Raw genomic sequence first — 22702 nt, forward strand, 5'->3', positions numbered from 1 at the left:
GAGTGGTAAAGAGTGGTAAAGCTGCAGACTTCCTCCCTTCAATCCAAGACAATACCAGAGCGAGTTATTTCCACTCCTTGTTCCTGTCCTGGGATGCTTGAACGAAGCATGCGTTGGGTCGAATTTTAAACAAAACTAATATGAAGATGGCAGGAGTTAACGACAAGCAAAATGGTTGCTTCTCTCCCCTGCAGGGGGTTGCCTATTGCTGGAGGAATGATATACCACCTGTATCCTCTGTCCATGTTAGAGTTGCCTGCCCTGAGCTGGCAACCTCCAAAGACTGATGAGAGCAGAATTTACCTAATGGCAATCTCCCAGTGGTGTGATTTCATTTCTATCTGCATAGTGCCATCATTAAGTTGCAGGACATTCTAGTATTCTGTGGTAAAAACCATAGAATGTTGGGTAAATCCTAGAATGCAGTTATGTCACTTCTGGTTATGTAGTCCAGAAGTGACATCAAAGCATTGGAAGATGACTGTTTTGCTTCTCCATTTTTCTTCCATCACTTCAGAGAGTTCCAGCGGGGGATGAGGGAGTGCCAGTGGGCCTTTCCGCTCAGGCCATGAGCAAATGGTAACCCCAGGACTTTTTTTTTTGTAGCAGGAACTCCTTAACATATTAGATCACATACTTCTGATGTAGCCAATCCTCCAAGAGCTTACAGTCAGCCCTTGTAAGGATTGGCTACATCAGGGGTGTGTGGCCTAATATGCAAAGGAGTTCTTGCTACAAAAAAGCCCCGGGTTAAGAACATAAGAACATAAGAGAAGCCATGTTGGATCAGGCCAACGGCCCATCAAGTCCAACACTCTGTGTCACACAGTGGCAAAAAATGTTATATACACACATACACTGTGGCTAATAGCCACTGGTGGACCTGTGCTCCATACACTGTGGCTAATAGCCACTGATGGACCTGTGCTCCATATTTTTATCTAAACCCCTCTTGAAGGTGGCTATACTTGTGGCCGCCACCACCTCCTGTGGCAGTGAATTCCACATGTTAATCACCCTTTGGGTGAAGAAGTACTTCCTTTTATCCGTCTTAACCTGTCTGCTCAGCAATTTCATCGAATGCCCATGAGTTCTTGTATTGTGAGAAAGGGAGAAAAGTACTTCTTTCTCTACTTTCTCCATTCCATGCATTATCTTGTAAACCTCTATCATGTCACCCCGCAGTCGACGTTTCTCCAAGCTAAAGAGTCCCAAGCGTTTCAACCTTTCTTCATAGGGAAAGTGCTCCAGCCCTTTAATCATTCTAGTTGCCCTTCTCTGCACCTTCTCTAAAGCTATAATATCCTTTTTGAGGTGCGGCGACCAGAACTGCACACAGTACTCCAAATGAGACCGCACCATCGATTTATACAGGGGCATTATTTATACAGGGGTTTATACAGGGGTTACCCTTACCTCCTTTGTCATTCTCCCAGCGTATAACATCTTTTTTCTGAGAGTAAAAGCAGAACTTCCCCCCTTGTGCTTATTAGATAGGCAGGAACAACACCAGAGTTATACAGAATGAAGAAAGCCTTACCTCCTTACCTCCTTACCCTTACCTCCTTTGTCATTCTCCCAGCGTATAACATCTTTTTTCTGAGAGTAAAAGCAGAACTTCCCCCCTTGTGCTTATTAGATAGGCAGGAACAACACCAGAGTTATACAGAATGAAGAAAGCCTTCTTCAAACACTGCAGAAAGTGCAATGACGTGTAGAAAGCAGAGATACTGTGCACAGATGTTCCTATGGCGGCAGTCATCTTTGGCAAAAACATCCATTAATTCAAATTATTTGGTGCCTCCCTTGCTGCTGTTGCCTCATACAGCTGTGAAAAGCTGCTATTTTGGGGCTGGTATAGCAGCAAGTCCCAAAGACTTCCGGAGATAACTTGTTTTTAGGAATTGGGTTCAGTATATTAAAGAACTGAGGCAAGTTTATTTATTTATTTATTACTTTCCATTTATATCCCGCCCTCTCCGCAAGCGGACTCAGGGCGGCTTACAACATCATAAAAACAATCAATCCAATAAAACATATAAAACCATAATTTACATATATCAACTTTAAAACCATTCTATAGCGCTATTTCAGTCCAGTATAGGCGGTATTGACTTCTCGACTATGATCGCCAGCATTCTGTAAGATTTCCGGTGGCAGCCCTTTTTCAATCAAACCGCAAAAGCCTGTTTAAACAATTCGGTCTTACAGGCCCTGTGGAACGCAGACAAATCCCGCAGGGCCCTTATAGCTTCTGGGAGGGTGTTCCAAAGTTCTGGTGCTGCCACCGAAAAAGCCCTGGATCTTGTTATACATAGCCTGGCTTCTTTTGGGCCAGGGGCAGACAACAGATTTTTTGTCCCTGATCGCAGTGCTCCCTGGGGGATATATGGGGAAAGGCGGTCCCGTAGATAGGCAGGTCCCTGACCATAGAGGGCTTTAAAGGTTAATACCAACACCTTGAAGCGAACTCGGAACACAACAGGCAACCAGTGCCGCTCTCTCAGCACTGGCTGAATGTGCTCCCGTCGCGGCAGCCCCATTAACAGCTGTGCCGCAGCGTTCTGCACTAGTTGTAGTCTCCGGGTTAGCGTCAAGGGTAGCCCCATGTAGAGAGCGTTACAGTGATCTATTCTTGAGGTGACCGTAGCATGGATTACTGTCGCTAAGTCGTTGCGCTCCAGGTAAGGGGCCAGCTGACACGCTTGCCAAAAATGAAAAAAGGCAGATCTAACAGTGGCTGCCACCTGAGCCTCCATTGTAAGGGAGGACTCAAGAAGCATGCCTAAGCTCTTGACCTTAGGGACCAGTATCAGTGGTACCCCGTCAAGGGCCGGCAGCTGGATCTCTCTCCCCGGACCGCCCCGACCCAGGTAGAGAACCTCCGTCTTCGTCGGATTCAATTTCAGCCGACTTAGTCTGAGCCAAGAAGCCACGGCTTGTAACGCCAGGTCTAGATTTTCCAGGGTACAGTCAGACTGGCCACCCATCAATAGGTAGAGCTGGGTGTCATCCGCATATTGATGGCAACCCAGTCCGTACCTCCTGACAATCTGGGCAAGGGGGTGCATATAAATATTAAATAGCATCGGGAATAGGACCGCTCCCTGCGGCACCCCACAACTAAGAGAGTGCCTCTGGGATGCTTCCTCCGCTATCACCACCCTTTGTCCCCGATCTTGGAGAAAGGAGGTCAGCCACTGTAAGGCAGATCCCTGAATCCCCACATCAGCAAGGCGGCTAGTCAGTAGCTGATGGTCAACCGTGTCAAAAGCGGCTGACAGATCTAATAATAACAGCACTGCAGAGCTGCCCTGATCCAGATGTTGCATAAGGTCATCTATGAGAGCGACCAGAACTGTCTCCATCCTGTGACCTGGCCAGAAGCCGGACTGGAATGGATCCAGTGCGGAAGTGTCCTCCAGGAATCCCTGCAGCTGAATCGCCACCGCCCGCTCTATGACCTTACCCAGAAAGGGAAGGTTTGACACCGGCCGATAGTTCGCCAATATGGCCGGGTCTGCTGATGGTTTTTTTAAGAGGGGACGGACCACTGCCTCTTTAAGAGGTGTGGGAAAGATCCCTTCGGTCAGGGACCTGTTGATAATGTCCTGTAGTGGTTCACGCAGCCACGTTTGGCTAGCCTTTATAAGCCAAGACGGGCACGGATCTAACCTACAGGTCGTAGGGCACACAGCTGCAAGGATCCTGTCGACTTCCTCCAGACTGAGTGGACCGAAGGAGTTAGGTTAAGATCTTGACTAGTTAATTTTGAAATGCATGTTCCTACTGTTTCATTCTTGAGTCCTTTATGTAGCAATAGTTGCTTCCAGAAAGCAGTATGTAGGTGCACAATTACGATATTGCAAAACTGCTAGGCCTAATATGCAAAGGAGTTCTTGCTACAAAAAAGCCCCAGGTAACCCTAACCTCCTTTGTCCTTCTCCCAGTGTATAACACCTTTGTTCTGAGAGTAAAAACAAAACTTCCCTCCCTGTGCTTAGTAGATAGGCAGGAGCAACACCAGAGTTATATAGAACGAAGAAAGCCTTCTCCAAAAGACTCAAGAATTCTGGCTAGGGATGGACATAAACCAGCTGATGAACTAAAGTTCGTCACACATTTTGGCCAGTCTGTAGTTTGTGAAGTGATGTTCACCAACTGAAGAATGGCCACAAACTTTCACAACTTTTGATGCAGTTCATAGTGGTTCAAGAAGAGGATTTAAACCCCTGCTTTCTGCTCTTCACATAAAACAGTTGAGTGGTGGGGAGCTCCTTGCCATTCAGCTGTTTGGTTTAAATGGCTACCACTGCTTTCTGCTCCTTGCAAAAAAGCTACAAGCCATTTTACCCCCTACTTTCTTTTCCCCGCAGCTTTTTTGCAGGAGCAGAAAACAGGGGGTTAAACTTTAAATAGTTTGTGAACTGATACCAACTGTGTTGGTTCGCAAACCAACTTTCCAGTTCATATGGGTTCGGGGTTCGGCTCATGGTTCAGCCACGAACCAAAATGCAAAAATGTGGTTTGTGCCCATCCCTAATTCTGGTACATCCAACATTCTTGAATAAAGCACACTGCTAAAAAAGTTATCAAGGTTATGTACCACAAGTAGGACTTTTGCCTTTGCAACCACTGTTTAAATAGGAGAAATTTGGCGCCTTTGCAGACAGGCTGTAGCCATCTGCATTTCTTTTTTTGGTCCATGCACAGATGATACAGAAGCTCTGCTCTCCTTGGATCTATTCACCCCAACTGCTCTAATTTGTATAATATAAAGCCAAAGTGACCAATGTAAGCATTTTGTGCATAAATCCCAAGGATATTAATCACAGTCCTGAAGAATACAGGGAAATTTTGTTGTTGTTCAGTCGCACAGTCGAGTCTGACTCTTTGCGATCCCATGGACAAAGTCATGCCAGGCCCTCCTGTCCTCCACTATCCTCCAAAGTCTGCTCAAATTCGTGTTAGTTACATCAGTAACGCTGTCCAGCCATCTCATCTTTTGCTGTCCCCTGCTTCTTTTGCCTTCTGTCTTTCCCAGCATCAGGATCTTCTTCAGTGAGTGCTCCCTTCTCATTTGATGGCCAAAGTATTTGAGCATCAGCTTCAGCATCTGACCTTCCAGGAAACAGTCAGCGTTGATTTCCCTTAAAACTGACTGCTTTGATCTTCTTGCAGTCCAAGGGACTCTCAAGATTCTTCTCCAGCAACACAGCTCAAAAGCATCTATTCTTCTGCGCTCGGCCTTCCTTATGGTACAGCTCTCACAACCATACATTAATACTGGGAATACTGTAGCTTTGACTATACGGACTTTTGTTGGCAGGGTGATGTCTCTACTTTTTATTATACTGCCCAGGTTCACCATAGCTGTCCTCCAGGGAGCAAATGTCTTTTAATTTCATGGGTACAGTCACAATCTGCAGTGATCTTGGATCCCAGAAATTTGAAGTCTGTCACAGGAAAATAGCAAATGGCAAAATATGCTGCACTTGACCCAAAACTGCTTGAATTTTTCAGGTATTCCTGAAAAATTGGGAGTTTGAACATTCATAAGTGTTCAGGGTACTTGTGAAATGCATGTGCTGCATACACACATGCCTCAGATTCAGCAGGAGCTCACAGGAGCACAGCTCCTGAACCTTTCTGAGGGCTCCCCCTTTTCCTCCCCACCTACCTTGTCCACTGAATAGTAGGTGCAGCTGCATAACAATTCTTGGATTAGGAGAGCAGCCAGCCAGCCAGCCACTAGGAGCTTTGCCACACTCCCAGCAGCCCTCATTAACCCCTAGAGAAACCCATAGCAACCTTTATCCACATCTTATGTGATTTTGGGCAGCAGGTGATTGTCAAGTCTGGCTTTAACTCTGGCTCACTCGAAGAGCATGCTGGGTAGAACCAAAGTGTAACCAAATGCTGCTAGCTAACTCTCTCCTGTTCCCCCCTCCCTACCGTAGAGAATGTCCCTGCTTTGAAATGGTGATGTGTGAAAAGTCTTATCTGAACCTTCTCAGCTCAGGCCCGGGAGAGACAGGAAGCCCCTGAGTACCAAGGCCGCGGGCCTCTAATCAACATGAGAATGTATTGGTAACATCTATGTGTGAATGTTCCCCTTGCAAGATTCCCCGGCCCATAGGAATCCCTTTGAAGTGCCCCTTATATGCAATGTATCTAATATACGGTCTCCAGTCTTTTCAAGCTCTGGCCAAGGCCGCAAGTAACCAGTATCAATAAACTAGCTTCTTTGTATCTACATCGACTCGTTATTGAATCTGCCGACTTGACAGTGACTTGCTGGCCTTTTGACGGGGGGAGGCAGCCAAGGAGAGCCAGCCCAAGCAGGACTCGCTTGCCCTGGGTTCTGCTTTCTTGCATTGGGTTGCTTTTGGCTGAGGAGTGGTGGCATATTCTAATAAGTTATGCTAATGAGCTCCACCACCTATTTTTCTCCAAAACGACCCCTGCACACAGTGCTGCAACACTGCTCTTCTCCAAGCTTACCCTTTCTCCAGCCTTACCTTTCCAGGGAAAAGTAACCTACCATGGAAGATGAATCTTTAAACCGTGTCCTGACTTTCTTATTACTGATTCCTCCCACCCTCCCTGGGCATGACTTCCTGCTTGGGTTGACAGGAATAGAGAATTTCCTTTAAACCTCCTAAAATGATTCAGAAGACTAAGAAAATTACCATTTCAATTAAACCCGGCAGCTAAGGTTGCCAACTCTGGGTTTGGAAATACTTGGAGATTTGGGGGTAGAGCCTGGGTGAGTTGGATTCAGTGGGGAGGGACCTTGATGGGGTATAATGCCATGCAGTCCATCTTCCAAAGCAGCCAGGAGAAGTGGAAGAAATGGTGGAGCACCCTTCTAGATGAGATCTGGACCCCGTGAAACCTTATTCCTTTCTGCAGGGCCTGCAAAACTGAAATATTCTGCTAGGCATATGACACAGACACCCCGCACTCTCTGCCTTCCCCTACCCCACCCCTCACTGCTAGGTGGACCAGCTTTTTAAACCGCACAGTCGCACAACCCCACCTGGATACTGTATGGTTAGTGCCTATGGCTCCATCCGATGTAAGCTTTGATTATTACTTTACAGTATTGTTTAAAATAATTTGATGGCTGTTTTAACTTCTTGTACCCTGCTCTGAGCCTCACTGTGCAAGGGAGGGATAGCTACAAGTCCAGTATAGTAAGTGATTAATGCCATCTGGAGATCAATTGTCATTTTAGATCTCCAGGGCCTCCCTGGAGATTGGCAACCCTACCAGAAGCCCAGTACAGTCTAAGCATGTGGCAACAGGGGCGACTAACTCACTGCCTCCTTGATGGTGTCAACACTAAAAAAAAAAAAAAAAGGTAAAGGTAGTCCCCTGTGCAAGCACCAGTCGTTTCCGACTCTGGGGTGATGTCGCATCATGACATTTTCACGGCAGACTTTTTACGGGGTGGTTTGCAATTGCCTTCCCCAGTCCTCTACACTTTCCCCCCCAGCAAGCTGGGTACTCATTTAACTGACCTCGGAAGGATGGAAGGCTGAGTCAACCTTGAGCCGGCGACCTGAACCCAGCTTCCGCCAGGATCGAACTCAGATTGTGAGCAGAGAGCTCCGACTGCCATACTGCAGCTTTACCACTCTGCGCCACGGGGCTCTTCACTGCGCGGGTGCAAATATTTTCAAAATGTAATCGACAAATCATCAATTCACGAGCGGTGTCCTCAGCACCAGGAAAAGCAGGCACTGGGAAAATCTGATTTTTGAACAAGCTGTTTGTGAGTTCTTCCTGGCATCTTGAGAGTTTCCAGCCAAAAAAATTCTCTAACATCATGTCTGTTATGTATAGAGTTAGTGGGGAGGGGGAGTAACTATATGCTAAAGACAGAAAATAGGTGAGTATAAAAAGATATTTGGAGTACAACCAGCACAGCAGGCCACACTCCTCCTGAGCAAGGATTCGTGCACATCTCGAGATGCTCAACTTGGTTTGCCTCTTCTCACCACCCCACATAGTCAGCGGGAGACCTGCTGTAAGAAGGAGCAAGAGTGGGTGGGGAAAACAAGCGAAAATGTATAAGTAGTTACTAGGCAATTAACTATATCCACTTTCTCCTACTCCTTTCTTTCCTGCGGCTGGTTCATCATAAACTGTCCCTGAACTGTGTTGTGGATTTGGGTGGCTGGGCCTGAGCTTCTCGTCCTTTTGTACTTGTGTGAGAGATGGGATTTGGGCAGGCGGAGTTTGTCATTTGGGGTGAGAGAAGCTGCCCCTGTCTGAATGCCCTTGCATGTAAGCAGTGCCGGATTAAACCCTGTGGAGGCCCCTAGGCAGTCAAAATCTTGGGGACCCCCTCGCACATTATCTCAGATTCTGAGCGCCCGCCCCACCACCCACGGCCCCCACTGCAGCCACCTTCTTAAAAGCCCCTTTTACTAAGCTGCAGGGGAGAGGTGCGGAGAAGCAAACTTGGTGACAACGCCAGCAGCAGCTACACCTGGCAAGTTGGGCAAAGAGCAGCTCCGTTGCTGGCTGCACATGCAGGCTGGGAAGGCTGCAAGCAGGGGGGAAACCAAGGGGAGGAAGCTGGCCCGAGGCCCCTAAAGATGTGGGGATCCATAGGCCAGTGCCTACTTGGCCTAATTGTTAATCCGGCTCTGTATGTAAAAGCTTGGGCGTCTCTACATCTGGGCTGGGTCCATACTGGCAACTTGGGGCAGCAGCCTCTCATTGCAGGAGAAAACCATCATAGCCAAAGAGCCCTGGGAGCAATCAGACAGGGGAGGGACTGTGGCTCAGTGGTAGAGCATCTGCTTGGTAAGCAGAAGGTCCCAGGTTCAATCCCCGGCATCTCCAACTAAAAAGGTGTAGGCAAATAGGTGTGAAAAACCTCAGCTTGAGACCCTGGAGAGCCGCTGCCAGTCTGAGTAGGCAATACTGACTTTGATGGACCGAGGTTCTGATTCAGCCTGCCTTGGCGGGGAGGGTGGGAATATAAATTAAATAAATAAATTCAGTATAAGGCAGCTTCATATGTTCATATGACAGCATGCGGCCCACTGCTGGAATGGGGACGGGCTGCATGCACCCTGGAGGAGTGGTCACACTGCTCAAGTGCATGAGAGATGCTTCTCTGGCACTCCCTGACCATTCAGACAGTCAGGAAAGGTAACAGGGAAGGGCTTCTGAGATTTGCTACTACTTACTACCTGGTAGCTTTTTGAAGTGGCAGAGTGATGATGGAGGACAAGATAAGCACAGAGCAAAGCAGAATTCAGATATGCACATTTGAACACACCCTTTTAATCCGGACGTAGGGAGTTCCCATGTTGGCCCTAATTGACTGATTCCCCCAAAGTATAATGGAGAATTGATTCATGGGTATCTGGGGCTCCGGGGGGGCTGCTTTTTGAGTTAGAGACACCACATTTCTATTTGTCCTTTGCTTCTCTTGAAAGGGCCGGACACATAGAAGTGTGAAGTTGTGCTTTATCCTTGGAGATAGACAGAGCAGTGCCAAACTGAAATTGTATCCCTTGGTGAGCTGCCTGAAGAAAGTGGACAGAAGCATCACTCCGAAAGTGGACAGAAGCATCTGTCCAGTTGCAGCCACACCAGTTTGGGAACTGCAATCACACCTGCATTGGACTTCAGGAAGTCCTACAAACGAAGAAAAAACATTGTATATTGTAAAATGGAATGTAAATTAATTCCAGATTAATATGTGAAGAATACTGTGGTTTAAAACTTTGTTTTCAATGTATGTATTGGTTAAAGCTCTCAAGGAGCGTTCTAAGTTATATACCTTACTCATAGCCGTGAGCTCTCTGGTTTCACAGCATTCAGGTGGCTGAAGATCTCTTACAATTACAATTGATCTTCATATGACGGAGATCAGTTCACCTGGAGAAAATGGTCACTTTGGAAGGTGGACTCTATGGCATTATACCCCATTAAAGCCCCTCCCCAAACCCCACACACTTCAGACTTTGCCTCCAAAATATCTGGGTGTTTCCCAACCCAAAACTGGCAACCATAACTTTCCACCATCCTCATAAGACCTCGTTGTGCGTGTCAGCGCGTATATTTTTGTGCACGCGCTGTGAGACATTTTGTCTGTGACTGACTCTCTGCAGGAACATCTATCTCACTTTCAAAAATGTTAGCAAATCCAAGGGAAAACATTTTTTTAAAAAAGGTGGCGAAACTATGAAGATTAACTCAGATTCAGATTCCTTATTTGTCTGCTAGCAAAAAACAAGCTCTGCTCCCACACAGGAGATAATCCCTTGTTGTAGACTTGTTGCTGCCATGGATACAGGGGCTTTCAGAGTGGCAATGGAGTGTCCACATGTGGCCATTCTCCATTTCCCCCTCGCTATTCCCCCTCACCCACTGTGGGCCTTTGGTTGCTTTTTGCTGGCTTAAAAAATGGTAATAGGCAGGGGTGGAATTCTAGCAGGAGCTCCTTTGCATATTAGGCCACACACCCCTGATGTAGCCAGTCCTCCAAGAGCTTACAAAAAAGAGCCCTGTAAGCTCTTGGAGGATTGGCTACATCAGGGGTGTGTGGCCTAATATGCAAAGGAGCTCCTGCTAGAATTCCACCCCTGGTAATAGGTAAATTGCTATAGTGTTATAGTGAAATACTTGGTGGTGGTGGAAAGTGCTGTTACCAAGATCACCTGCCTATCCTTTCTAGACATGCCATTCTCCAGTTCGGGGTGAAAGATCTCCCCTTTTGGGCCTCCTGCCTGCCACTGGCCAGCTGGCCGATGAGGAAAATCCCACCCCCGATATGATGTGCTGATGTCATTTGGAAGTGACGTCATCACATTGGCAACGTCATTCAGCGACGCTCTGGTTTTTTTGGCAAAACTTTATGGTTTGAGGGTGATTTTACCATAGAGCCTTGCCCAAAAAGCAGAGCATCACCCTGTGATGCCGCTGACCTGATGATGTCACTTCCATGCGACATCAGCACATAGTGGCCCTCCTTCCCCACTCCCAGAAAGTTCCTCTCCTGCCAGCGTGATCATCAGACCTGGCAACCTTAATCCCCTCCCACTTTTTAAAAGCACTTGGCAGATACCACGGGCACCGCACTGATTGCTCTTCTCATAAGTTCTTCTGACTTCTGGTTTAAGTTAGAGAATTTCTAAAATTAATTTCAGAATTGGTACACGGTGCAGTTTGCTGCCGTTTTCAGTCTGTGTTTTTCCTTAAGCTCCATCAGCGCAGATGCACACTAATTAAAGAACTGTGTGCAAAGGAGCAGCAGTGGTTTTGTGTGGCTACAGAAAGCCTTCTTCCCATGCTACTATTTACCAGTACATATAGGTACTTGTGCCTATCAGCAACCTGCAAGGGAAAACAACAGATGTGAGCTAAAGACTGAAAACAATACATGTGCGATGGTCTGAACTTAGTCCAAAAATAATTAAAAAGGGGTAGGAACGACAGTTGGAACAGCTTGGCAAATAAGTTCAGGTAAATTCAAGCCCTCAACGTCCAGGGAGAAATCCAAAAGCAGAGAAATTTGCAGCCATCGACAAGCAAAATTTGTGAGCCGCATGAGCATTAAGGACAGGAGAAGCTGTGAACAAGGCTATAAATACACATGCTGAGAGATGCTCTGGAAACAATCATTATAAACCACCAGAGCACAGCTTGAGTGGTTTGTGATGTCACTGGAATCATGGCGTGTATTTATATCCTTGCAATTCATAATAATTTGTTCTCGTTCCCGATCATCTCTCTGCACAAAACACAACATAGGGGGGGGAAAGCAATCATAAATAGAATGGGATCTGATCTGACATGATATAATGCGTTACCTAAGTGAGGGCTTTGGGGGGGAGAGAGATTTCAGAAGCAGCAGCCCAAAGCAACGCAGGTACGTATTGTATCGATGTTCTATCGTACAGAGATGTTGCCAGCATCGCTTGCAGTTTCTAGAGATCCTGGAATACTTTTCTCCCCGAAAATTGTTCCACTTGAGGTATCAAGATGAAAACAACAGTTGGGCAGTTTATTTGTTCCAAACTGATGCTCTAGCAGTTTGTGCAGCTTTTGATGGCGGCCCTCATTTGATGCTCCTGAGAACCAGGGCTTTTTTTTTTTTAGCAGGAACACACAGGAACGCAGTTTTGGCTGGCTTGGCATGGGGGTGTGGCCTAATATGCAAATGAAATCCTGCTGGGCTTTTTCGACAAAAAAAAAGCCCTCCTGAGAACCAAAGTTCCCTCTGAGATGTGGAGTCTTGGGACCAAAAATTCTGCTTTGTGAGCGACTGCATAAATTCGTTTGCTCCAGGGCCATTTTTCCTGAGCTAAGATAAAAAAAAAAGTGTGAGTTGGAGGCTTAAAAATTATGACCTAGCTCACATGCACTAAGCTGAGAGGGAACACTGCTGAGAACCCAATCATCAGGGGTCCACCAATTTGTGCCCATGAGTGCCGTGGTGCCAGTTGATACCTTTGCTGGTGCCCGCCAAGCATTTGTAAAAAGTGGGTAGAGTCAGGTGTGGCTTTTGCCCAGCAGGACTTCTGATTGGCTATTGGAGATTTGATTGTCTGTGCAGATGTTTAAAACCTTTGCTTTGGCAACAGCTGTCACCACAGCACAAGCATCTTCACTGTGTGGCTGAAACTCAGCTGCAGCATTTCATTATGTGGCTGGCTCTGCCCTCGACGAGCAGTCATTTTCTTGGCAGCCATTTTGTGGCTGAATCCACCTCCCAGTGCCAGAATTCCAAAGGAGGCCAAAGATTCAAAAAGTGTGGGGACACCGCCATGTGTTGATGCTCGTGTTCTTTACGGTCTCTGACTTATCAGTGCAACATATTCCTGACCTGAATAACCCAGGCTAGCACGATCTCATCAGATCTTGGAAGTTGAGAAAGGTCAGCCGTGGCTAGGAATTGGAAAGGGCAACCTCCAAGGAATACAAGGACCATGATGCAGAGGCAGGCAGTGGCAAACCACCTTTGAATCATCTTTTGCATAAAAACAAGCTTAGCTTGCCACCTTGTGGTGCATAATGCTGAAGAGCCTAGAACTTCTGGCTGCCAGACAAGCTTAGGATCTCCTGGCTATACTATACGCGACGCAATATCATAGTAATTATTATTAATGCAACACGTTGATTAGTTGATGAATGTTTGAGGAAATATGCACAAGCACATGGTAACAGTGGATGGCAGGGTTACCAACTCCAGTTTTGGAACTTCTTGGAGATCTGGGAGCAGTGGCTGGGGAGGATGAAGTTTGGAGAGGAGAGGGAACTCAGTAGGGATGCGATGCCACAGATTCTGTTCATCAAAGCTATACTTTCCTCCAGGGAAACTGATCTCTGTAGCACTAGAGATCAGTCATAATTCTGGGAGAACTCCAGGCCCCACCAGGAGGTTGGCAACCCTAGCGGGGAGAGCATTTTCTATCGTTCAGTTCCAGCAGTGAAAAGCTGCATGCGTTTATTCTCATAGGAAGTGATTCTGAGTTTGGACCTCTGCATGACTCTGTTACCATCACACTTCATGAAAATACATAATCTGTTTGAGAGATAAAGATGGGTAGCAGCAACACATTCCACCAGGTCAAGCTGTTGTATTCCAAGTGCACTCATTCCACAACTATCCATAACTGAATGAGAATATATACCTTTCACCTACATAGTCAGTGGCTTGGAAATATTCCCCGATCACTTGCCTCTCCGAAACGTTTGGGGTATTTGGTTTGGGTGAAAGGTCCCAAGTGTGCACCATTAGAGTAAACCAGGGTTGTCAAACTTTATGAGACTGTGGGCACCTTTGGAATTCAGACCCAAGGTGGTGGGCACAGCCTCCAAACAGTGGCTACAGGAGCTGAGCAAACCACAAAATAACAGTTACAGGAAGTGGAGTGAACCACACGGAGGAAGCCCAGGTACAGGGGAGAAAGATAATTTTAGAAGATACACGGGCAGCTACTGCTGAAACAATGCTAATCTACACAGCCAATTGGATCTCCAGTGGCCAGTTAGAAGCCCTGCTGGGCAAGAGCCTCACCAGACCTCACCTGCTTTCTGAAATCACTTGGTGGATGCCAGGAAAGGTACCCATGGGCACTGTGATGCCCAGGGGCACCATGCTGAGGACCTCTTGGGAGCTGACCTCCCACAGAGACGTTTCTTTCATGGAACCTGCTGGAGTGTTGAGATCCATCTACAGTATCTTCCCATAGGAACCTCCAGCCATAGCTGAGGTTAGATTGGCCGGGACCGGTAAGTGGGCTTTATGGCTTCACCCCCAAAACTGTGCAATTCCTTCCCCTGTGAGATGATATTTGCACCATCCCAGCCAGTTTTCTAGACAAAACTAAGCACTTTTCTCTTCTGGACTGAAACTGGATTGAAATAGGGGCTGGCACCCTTTAAAAAATTCTCCTCTGCTTTGTTGAAGGTTTGCCTTACTCCTATTATGGTTTTATTTGAAATTTTTTAAAAAAAATATATATATATGCATTTGAACTCCCTTGCTAGCCGCCATGCATGGACAGGGAGCTTTCAAAGGGTCTAAATAAGTAAAATCCTACTCAGTTTGCCTTCTGCATTTTCAGGTCCACGTCAGTTCTCTGGAACACGCTTAGATGCACATGTGCTTTTGAAACAGTCCTTGTTCTGGCTCTATAGCTAAAGAAGCCAGACCAAAGTTTTAGAAACTGGGAGATGCCAGAATGGGTCAAAGAGATTTGTCTGGACTAGCCACAGTTCTCTGCTTGGACCAGGCTAGCTTGATCTTGTCAGATCTTGGAAGCTAAGCAGGCTTGGCCGTGGTTAGTACTTGGATGAGAGACCACCAAGGAAGTCCAGGGTTGCATCAAAGGCTGACTGGCCCGATCTCATCACGTCTCAGGAGCTAAGCAGGGTCCACCCTGGTCGCTATTTGGAAGGGAGACTTGTAAAGCGAGTTCAGTCAGCTCTTAAGTAAGCAGCAACAGTTTATTCAAGAAGAAACACAAACAGCACAGGCCACTTCACTCAATATATCCGCCATGACTGAGTTAAACATGCCCCCTTTAGTTGATGGCAATCCCTCCTAATGGTCTCTCCAAGATCCTTCATTTGCCAGTTTGGTGTAGTGGTTAAGTGTGCAAACTATTATCTGTGAGAACTGGGTTTGATTCCCCACTGCTCTACTTGCACCTACTGGAATGGCCTTGGGTCAGCCAAAGCTATGGCAGGAGTTGCCCTTGAAAGCGCAGCCCCGCCCACCTCACAGGACGTCTGTTGTGAGGGAGGGAGGCAAAGGAGATTGTAAGCCGCTGAGACTCTGAGATTCAGAGTGGAGGGCAGGATATAAATCCAATATCTTCATTTCCTGGAAGAAATGCCTCAGGTCCTGATTGGCCGGTTCTAAGAGAATGGCCAATTGGAATGCAGGCATTAGGATCCTGGAGAGTAATGGAAGCATGCTTCAAGCTCAGGCCTGCTAACAGTGAACACAGCAAATATATAACAGAAACCACCAAGGAAGCCTAGGTCTGCTCCGCAGAGGCAGGCAGTGACAAACCACCTCTGTGACCCATGGGGCTCTTTCCACCAGCAACATCAACAGGCCAAGGGGCTCCACCTCCCAAAGGGCTGCCTATTTGAGGGAAGAATCGTTCTCTTAAATACAAGGGAAAGGGACATGCCATACAGTATTTTCTTCAAGGCTGAGAGACAAAAACTGCAATTCTGTGACATTTCTGCCTCACAAAGAGGGACCAACCGCTCCCTAATCCTCCTCATCGGGAGGTGGCTACTGCGGTGTTTCTTTGTCTGAATTCCCAATCAGAGTTGGCTTGCCGTTCACCCTCACATGTGGTGGTGGCAGAGTTTATCTTCCATGTATGCTTTTATAATCCTGGATAATCTGCATCTGAATATACACCCATTGACTCGCGTGGGTTTCCTCGCTGAAACTCCATTGATGGACCTTGGTTGGCGCCTGGAGGGGGACCCACCTTCTCCTTGAACCTGGTTCGTCATCTTTTTTTATGGACATCACGATGGGAAAATGAGATACCAAGGACATAATAACTTCCATAGCAACCAACTGTGAAGGCACAAACAAGAGATTATGATTCAGGTGCGGAATAAACAGCAGAGACGCAGATGAAGCTTTGAAGAACATGTTTTTCGCGCCAGTGTCCTTTGTAATAAAGAACCAGTGAACAGCAATATGGAATTTTTTTTCCTTTAAGATTCGAAAAGGCTGAATCATTTCTCTCCATAGGTTGTTTTTAAAGCTTTCCACAAGGCATCAGCTGTCCTTTAAATCTGCGGCGCGTTATATTGCCAGGAGCAGACTAATGGACTGAAAGCCAAAGTCTCTTTTCTTCCTTCTTCCCCCAAAGGTTTCAAGATATTTTGAAAACGTTCTTAATCCACCGCCACCCCCCCCCCCAGTTGAAAGGCAAGGTGGATGAAGGTTGGGGGTGATGGAGGAGAGAGAGGAAAAAGGAGAACTGGAATTCAGCCTTTACAAGATATCTTTGGAATTATGGGACAAATGGATCTGGACAGTCTAGGAGAGACAGTTATAGGGTTCCTAGAAGGGTTGCCAGATTGGGAAACTTCTGGAGATTTGGGGATGGAGCCTAGGAAGGACAGGGACCTCAGTGAGGTACGGTGCCAGACAGCACACCTTCCAAAGCATCCATTTTCTCCAGGGGGACTGATCTCTGTAATCTAGAGATGAGCTGGAATTCCGGAGGATCCCAAGGTCCCACCTGGAAGCTGGCATGCCTAGCTCCCAGCATTCTGTGACAAAGGAACAGGACCTAAATTGGGGTTATTCAAATGTATTGATAGGATCAAGCTTGATTCTTTAGTTTGGTCTTTAGGAAGATATTAGACGTGAATACCTAAGCACAAAATACCTAAGTAGCATGTCAGCTGCACAGTTTGTAAGCATGTGTTTTTAACCTTGTCCTTCCTTAAAGCACACACCTGGGTCTATTCCTCTGTCAAATATATTTTAAGGCTGAATGGGGGGAAGTGGTTAAAAATAACCCCTTGCTTTGTTCATAGTTCATAGTTGCTCATGTGTTTTGTGTGCCCTGGCTTTTTTGTGTCAGCCGTCCCCTCTATTCACTCAATAAACATTCAATTTATTTCAAAAGGTTCCATTTATTTAAGGCCTCAGGTGGGTAACCAGCCCAGCCCAGGTCCGAGTTAGAACTAACATGAATTAGCATAGAGGCAGTAATATATTATTACATTAAGCAGCAAAGGAAACTTGCAACCCCCCTCCCCTACATTTCCCATGGTCGCTTTGCTTTGGGAGCAATAGTGATACACAGCACCCATTCCCAAGGCTATGATCTTGATATACATTTGTTGCCAATAAGCTAGTTTATTCTTAGTCGAAACAGGTGTGAAGGCCAGGAAAGGTTGGGGAAAAGAAAGGCAGATAAGGGAGTGAAGAGATACATTCCAGAGAAGGAAACATTCACACTATAAAACGGATAAAAGGAAGTACTTCTTCACCCAAAGGGTGATTAACATGTGGAATTCACTGCCACAGGAGGTGGTGGCGGCCACAAGTATAGCCACCTTCAAGAGGGGTTTAGATAAAAATATGGAGCACAGGTCCATCAGTGGCTATTAGCCACAGTGTATGTGTGTATATAAAATTTTTTGCCACTGTATGACACAGAGTGTTGGACTTGATGGGCCGTTGGCCTGATCCAACATGGCTTCTCTTATGTTCTTATGTTCTTATCCATATAGTATTCGGATTTAACTCTATATTGGCAAGGCATTTGACTCTTTGTGGTTGGAAAGGGCAGCTTCTGGGAGAACTCTCTCACCTCATAGGGTGTCTGTTGTGGGGGAGGAAGATAGAGGAAATTGTAAGCTGCTCTGACACTCTGAGATTCAGAATGAAGAGCAGGATATCAATCCAATATCATCTTCTTCTTCTTGATTACTTTACATCAGGGGTGTCAAACGTGCAGTTCAGGAGGCTGAATCAAGGCCCCTGGAGGGCTTCTATCAGGCCCCCAAGCAACTGGCTGTCATCTGCTTCCTTCTCCTTCTCTCTCTTGCTATCTTCTGCGTAACAGCTTGCTTTGCAAGGCTTGCTCAATTGCTAAGGAGCTACAGAGTAAAGCCTCTATTTTCTCCATTGGCTGAGGCTCCCCCCCCAGTCCCCTGGGGAAGGAAGGAAAGAGCCAGAGCTTCCTTTGTCCAGTTCCCTAGATGCTATGGGAGAAATACAAAAAAAGCATCCTTAAGACAATGAGCACTAACGTCTTAAGCATGTTTTAAGTTTGTTTGTTTTTTTAAAGTTTGTGTTCTTTATAAAATTTATATCTCTGCTACTCAATCTTAAATAGGAACACACATGGCCCAACCCGACATGGCTCGGCCCAACCCAATGTGGCCTGGCCCCTCAAGGTCTCATTTATGTCAGATCTGGCCCTCATAACAAATGAGTTCGATACCCCTGCTCTACATACTGGATGGTTCTCAGCTAACCCATTTTTGTGATGAAGAGCATTGATAGGAAAGTACAAACTACTGGAGTGGCTGTGAACTCTTTCACTGCAAGGGAAACCATTTTAGTAAATGCAACAGATGGGACATGCATCAGGGACACACTATGTGCATGAAAGGAAAAGAAGCATCATATGGTTGCCTAGGTCATCTATTGCTTTCCTCCATGCCTGCAGTACAATTCCCAGAATGCAAGAACGTATGTGCACAGAAACACCCCTCAAATCACTTTCGGAAGACGGTTTCGAACGAAATGACGCTTGGAACTGCCACCCCAGTTTCTGTTTTCGCTGTGAGCAGCTTGCATATCACTAGAAAGTCCAGCCTGCACCGTTTATTTGCTGTGCCTTCCTCACAGGTACTGCTCACCTCTTGAAGTTGCAGTTGCCAAGCAATGAACGACCCAGGGGTAAACCAGCCCTGAGTGACTGCCATTCATCTGTGCCCATTGACGATTAAGGGGGTCAACTTCCAAATCAGAAAGTGCAGCCTACAGGCTCACTTGAAGATGTCTCTGTTTCAGGCGATGTCTCTGTTTCAGGCTTTCACGGTGGGGCAAAGTGCATATGCAAGTCCTAGCCTCTTGCGCTCACGGGAAATACAAGAACCAGCTGTGAGACTGGAGCCAGTGGAAGCTGTGTTTGCTGTTCCATGGATTGGGAATGGCGAGAGGTCCAGAAATATTGCTTAGCCATGTGTGTCTGGTACTTTCTAGCACGGTTTCAGTTCTCTCACTCTCCTAAAGACACATTGTTAGTGACAAGATGAACTCTTAAATAGGGAAATGAATGAGAGGTTACTTTCTACAGAGGCCAAGCTCGACCCAAATTGCATTTGAGTCAATGCTTGTGTGTGTGGTGTAGCGATGAGATTGTGAGATCCAGGTTCATACCCCCATTCAGCCATGATGCTCACTCGTTCACCTTCCCTCTCAGTGTCTGGTTGACATGTAGATATTTGGCAAGAGTTAGAATAGCTGTGTCAAACTCATTTGTTATGAGGGCTGAATCTGACAGAAATGAGACTTTGTCAGGCCGGGTTATGTATGTCATAAAATGTTATTCCAGGTAGTGGAAATAGAAACTTTATATAGTAGACAAACACAATTTTTTTTTTAGGAAAAAAACCCCTTAAAATATGCTTAAAAGTTTAGCACTCTTGCAATATGTTGCTTATTTAACAGTTTCTGATAACTTACATCTCTTGCTCTGACTTATTGCATCAAAATCTGGAGACAATGTTTGTGCTGTAGTAATCTTGAGTATGCTGTTCAGGTGTTGTTCAGGTGTGTATCTGCATGTTACAAATCTATTTTGATTTATTGACATTCATTACAGAAAACTCATGGTCAGTGGTTTGAGTCTAAGATCCAGGGGAAAACATTAAATGGCTGAGCATTGCGAGCTTTTGTGCATAAGTTGTTTCATGTGCTGGTCAGTCAATGAAGAAAATAGAGACTGTGCTCTGTAGCTCCTGTGCAATTGAGCAAGCCTGGCAAAGCAAGCTGTGATGCAGAAGGAAACAAGAGAGAGAAGGAAGTAGACAACAGTGAGTTGCTCGTGATAGGAGCCCTCCAGGGCCCTGATCCAGATCTCAGGCTGTATGTTTGACACCCCTGGATTAGAAAGAGTGGAATGTCCTCCATTGCTAACATCATTGGAAATGGTTTTTTTTTTTCAAAGGTATTAATTTTTTCCTATCCTTCTTGTTACAGTCCCTCCACAGATTATAAACATCTCCAGAGACATCACAGTCAATGAAGGCAGCAGCGTAACCCTCCTGTGCTTGGCCTTTGGGAGACCGGAGCCAACGGTGACCTGGAGGCATTTGTCTAGCAAAGGTAAGGAGTTGTTTGAGCTTGAAGTTGTGAGAAAGGGGGATGCCAACAGGCTCAAGGAGGGCAGAGTACGCCATAGACGGCGGAAGGAAGCACTGCATTTGTATATGTTTGGAGTGCTGTTGCGTTGTATACTTTTGTGTGAACACCCTGAAGGGTCTTATGTTATTCTGGAATAGAAGGCTTTTCAGCAATAGCACAACCTCCCAATGTTGCAATTTCTTTGAGGAGCAATCAATATGGCAGTTTCCGATGGAAGCTTGAGCTTCTCTTCGGTTCCTCCCACAGCAGGTTCTTTTGGGTTTGATTGGAGAACTGTCTCTTTGTGGATTTAACGTGCTAGTCAACCGCAGACAGTTGACCAGAATGTTTTGTGACAAAAATGGAGCAAACCGGAAGTAGGGTTAAAAACTGTGTCGGGCTAATGTGTATGAATAGCCTGCAGTTGGGAGAATCCACCTTGCAGGTTTGGGTAGTCATAATAACCATTTTCTACATATCGGACCCTGTGAAATGTATTTGGAGGAACATAGGCATAGGCTAATTTGGTGGTGGTGGTGGTGCATCAGATTGCATTACACTGTGGCTCAAAAAGGGAAAACAATAATGGGATATGTAGTTCTTGGAGAGGAAGTATGGGTGTCTATGTCTACTGATGGGTAATGCCAGCTAGAGATGGCTTTGAGGTTCACAACAGACTTTGTGTACAGACGCTGGGAATGAGGGCAGAGCTATTAAAGCTAGAGTGATGTAGACTCATTGATTTTTGTTTTGGGTAATCCATTGACCTTTGTCTGATCTGGCTGCTGGGCAATGCTGGTCTTGCTCCCAGTGGCGAAAAGAGTCACAATATGGTGGGCAGGGCCAGCCACAATTGACAGTGCATGCTGTCAGCTTTACATTCTTTTCCTTTTGTACCCTTAGAACAGGAGTTGGGAACATCTGGCCCTCGGGCCATTTATGGCCCTCGAGATCACTTTGTCTGGCCCTTGGGGATTGCTGGGTCGAGCCGAGCCACATGGTGGCCTCTACAAAAAAGCTCTGGACCTAGGCATTTGCCTAGGGTGGTGGGCCGTGTGTGTGTGTGCCAAATTAGGCTCTCCCCACATGACTTCAAATAAAAAAAAAATCCAATTATTTATATTAATTTTGCTGGCCTGAATCATTCTCCCTTGGCGGAGCACTGTTTTTTAAGTTGATAATTTTGTATGGCCCGCGAATTATGTTATAAATATCCAAATGGTCCTTGGTAAAAAAAAAGATTCCCCACCCCACCTTAGAAGCTCATTGATTCATAAATCTTGAGCAGCAGAAGACTCTGATTTCTTTTGTATGTGTGTATGTGTGTGCACGAGGGCTAAAAGGATTGAGACAAATTTCATGATTTCTAGAGTCACTTTAGGATCCTTATCACTCAGCAAAAGAGCCAGGGATTAATTGAATATAGGCTTAATATAGTAATCCCTATCCCTCATAATCTCAAAAAAAAAATATGTGTAACTTTACATTGCAAGATTTCCATGGACTGTTGACACAGTGCCTGGGTAGAGAAGTGGGGCATCCCTTCTTGCCATGTTTCATCTCATAATCTCATGACGGGGCAGATGATTGTTGAATGTCCCTTGATCTACCTTCCCCCCACTCCCTTCGCCAACACAGGATGTCAGAAACGTGTTGTGGAAATGGGCGGGGGATGAAGAGCAACCATACACTGGCTCATAAATCGAGCGAGTGTTCTCGTGGGCATTCGATGAAATTGCTGAGCAGACAGGTTAAAACAGATAAAAGGAAGTACTTCTTCACCCAAAGGGTGATTAACATGTGTAATTCACTGCCACAGGAGGTGGTGGCAGCCACAAGCATAGCCACCTTCAAGAGGGGGTTAGATAAAAATATGGAGCAGAGGTCCATCAGTGGCTATTAGCCACAGTATGTGTGTGTGTGTGTGTGTGTGTATATATATATATATATATATATATATATATATATATATATATATATATATATATATATATATATATATATATATATATAATTTTGCCATTGTGTGACACAGAGTGTTGGACTGGATGGGCCATTGGCCTGATCTAACATGGCTTCTCTTATGTTCTTATGTTTCTCTTGTTTCTTTAAAATCTGTTTTATTAGATGTCATAACAAAAATAAATATATGTTTATGCTAAGCAATTGAAGGGGAGGCTTAATAATAGAGCCCATACTTTATATGTAGAAGGTCCCAGCTTCAGTTCCTGGTGTCTCCTGTTAAAAGATCTCAAGCTGCAGCTATTGAGAAAAGTCTTTTTTTTTAGCCTGAGACCACATCGAGAGCTGCTGCCA

General features: G+C 45.8%; 1 protein-coding gene across 5 annotated transcripts in view; it reads left to right on the forward strand.

The window, feature by feature from the left end:
* OPCML (opioid binding protein/cell adhesion molecule like) overlaps window positions 1-22702 on the forward strand; it is a 1347090-nt gene that overhangs the window by 1161774 nt on the left and 162614 nt on the right. For all 5 annotated transcript variants that reach the window (XM_060251103.1, XM_060251105.1, XM_060251104.1 and 2 more), the window contains one exon: window positions 20243-20368. In XM_060251103.1, the coding sequence (XP_060107086.1) occupies window positions 20243-20368 (126 nt within the window). The remainder of the gene's footprint in view (window positions 1-20242; window positions 20369-22702) is intronic.

The sequence above is a fragment of the Heteronotia binoei genome, chromosome 12, assembly GCF_032191835.1.
Source record: "Heteronotia binoei isolate CCM8104 ecotype False Entrance Well chromosome 12, APGP_CSIRO_Hbin_v1, whole genome shotgun sequence".
In the NCBI taxonomy this organism is placed as follows: domain Eukaryota; kingdom Metazoa; phylum Chordata; class Lepidosauria; order Squamata; family Gekkonidae; genus Heteronotia; species Heteronotia binoei.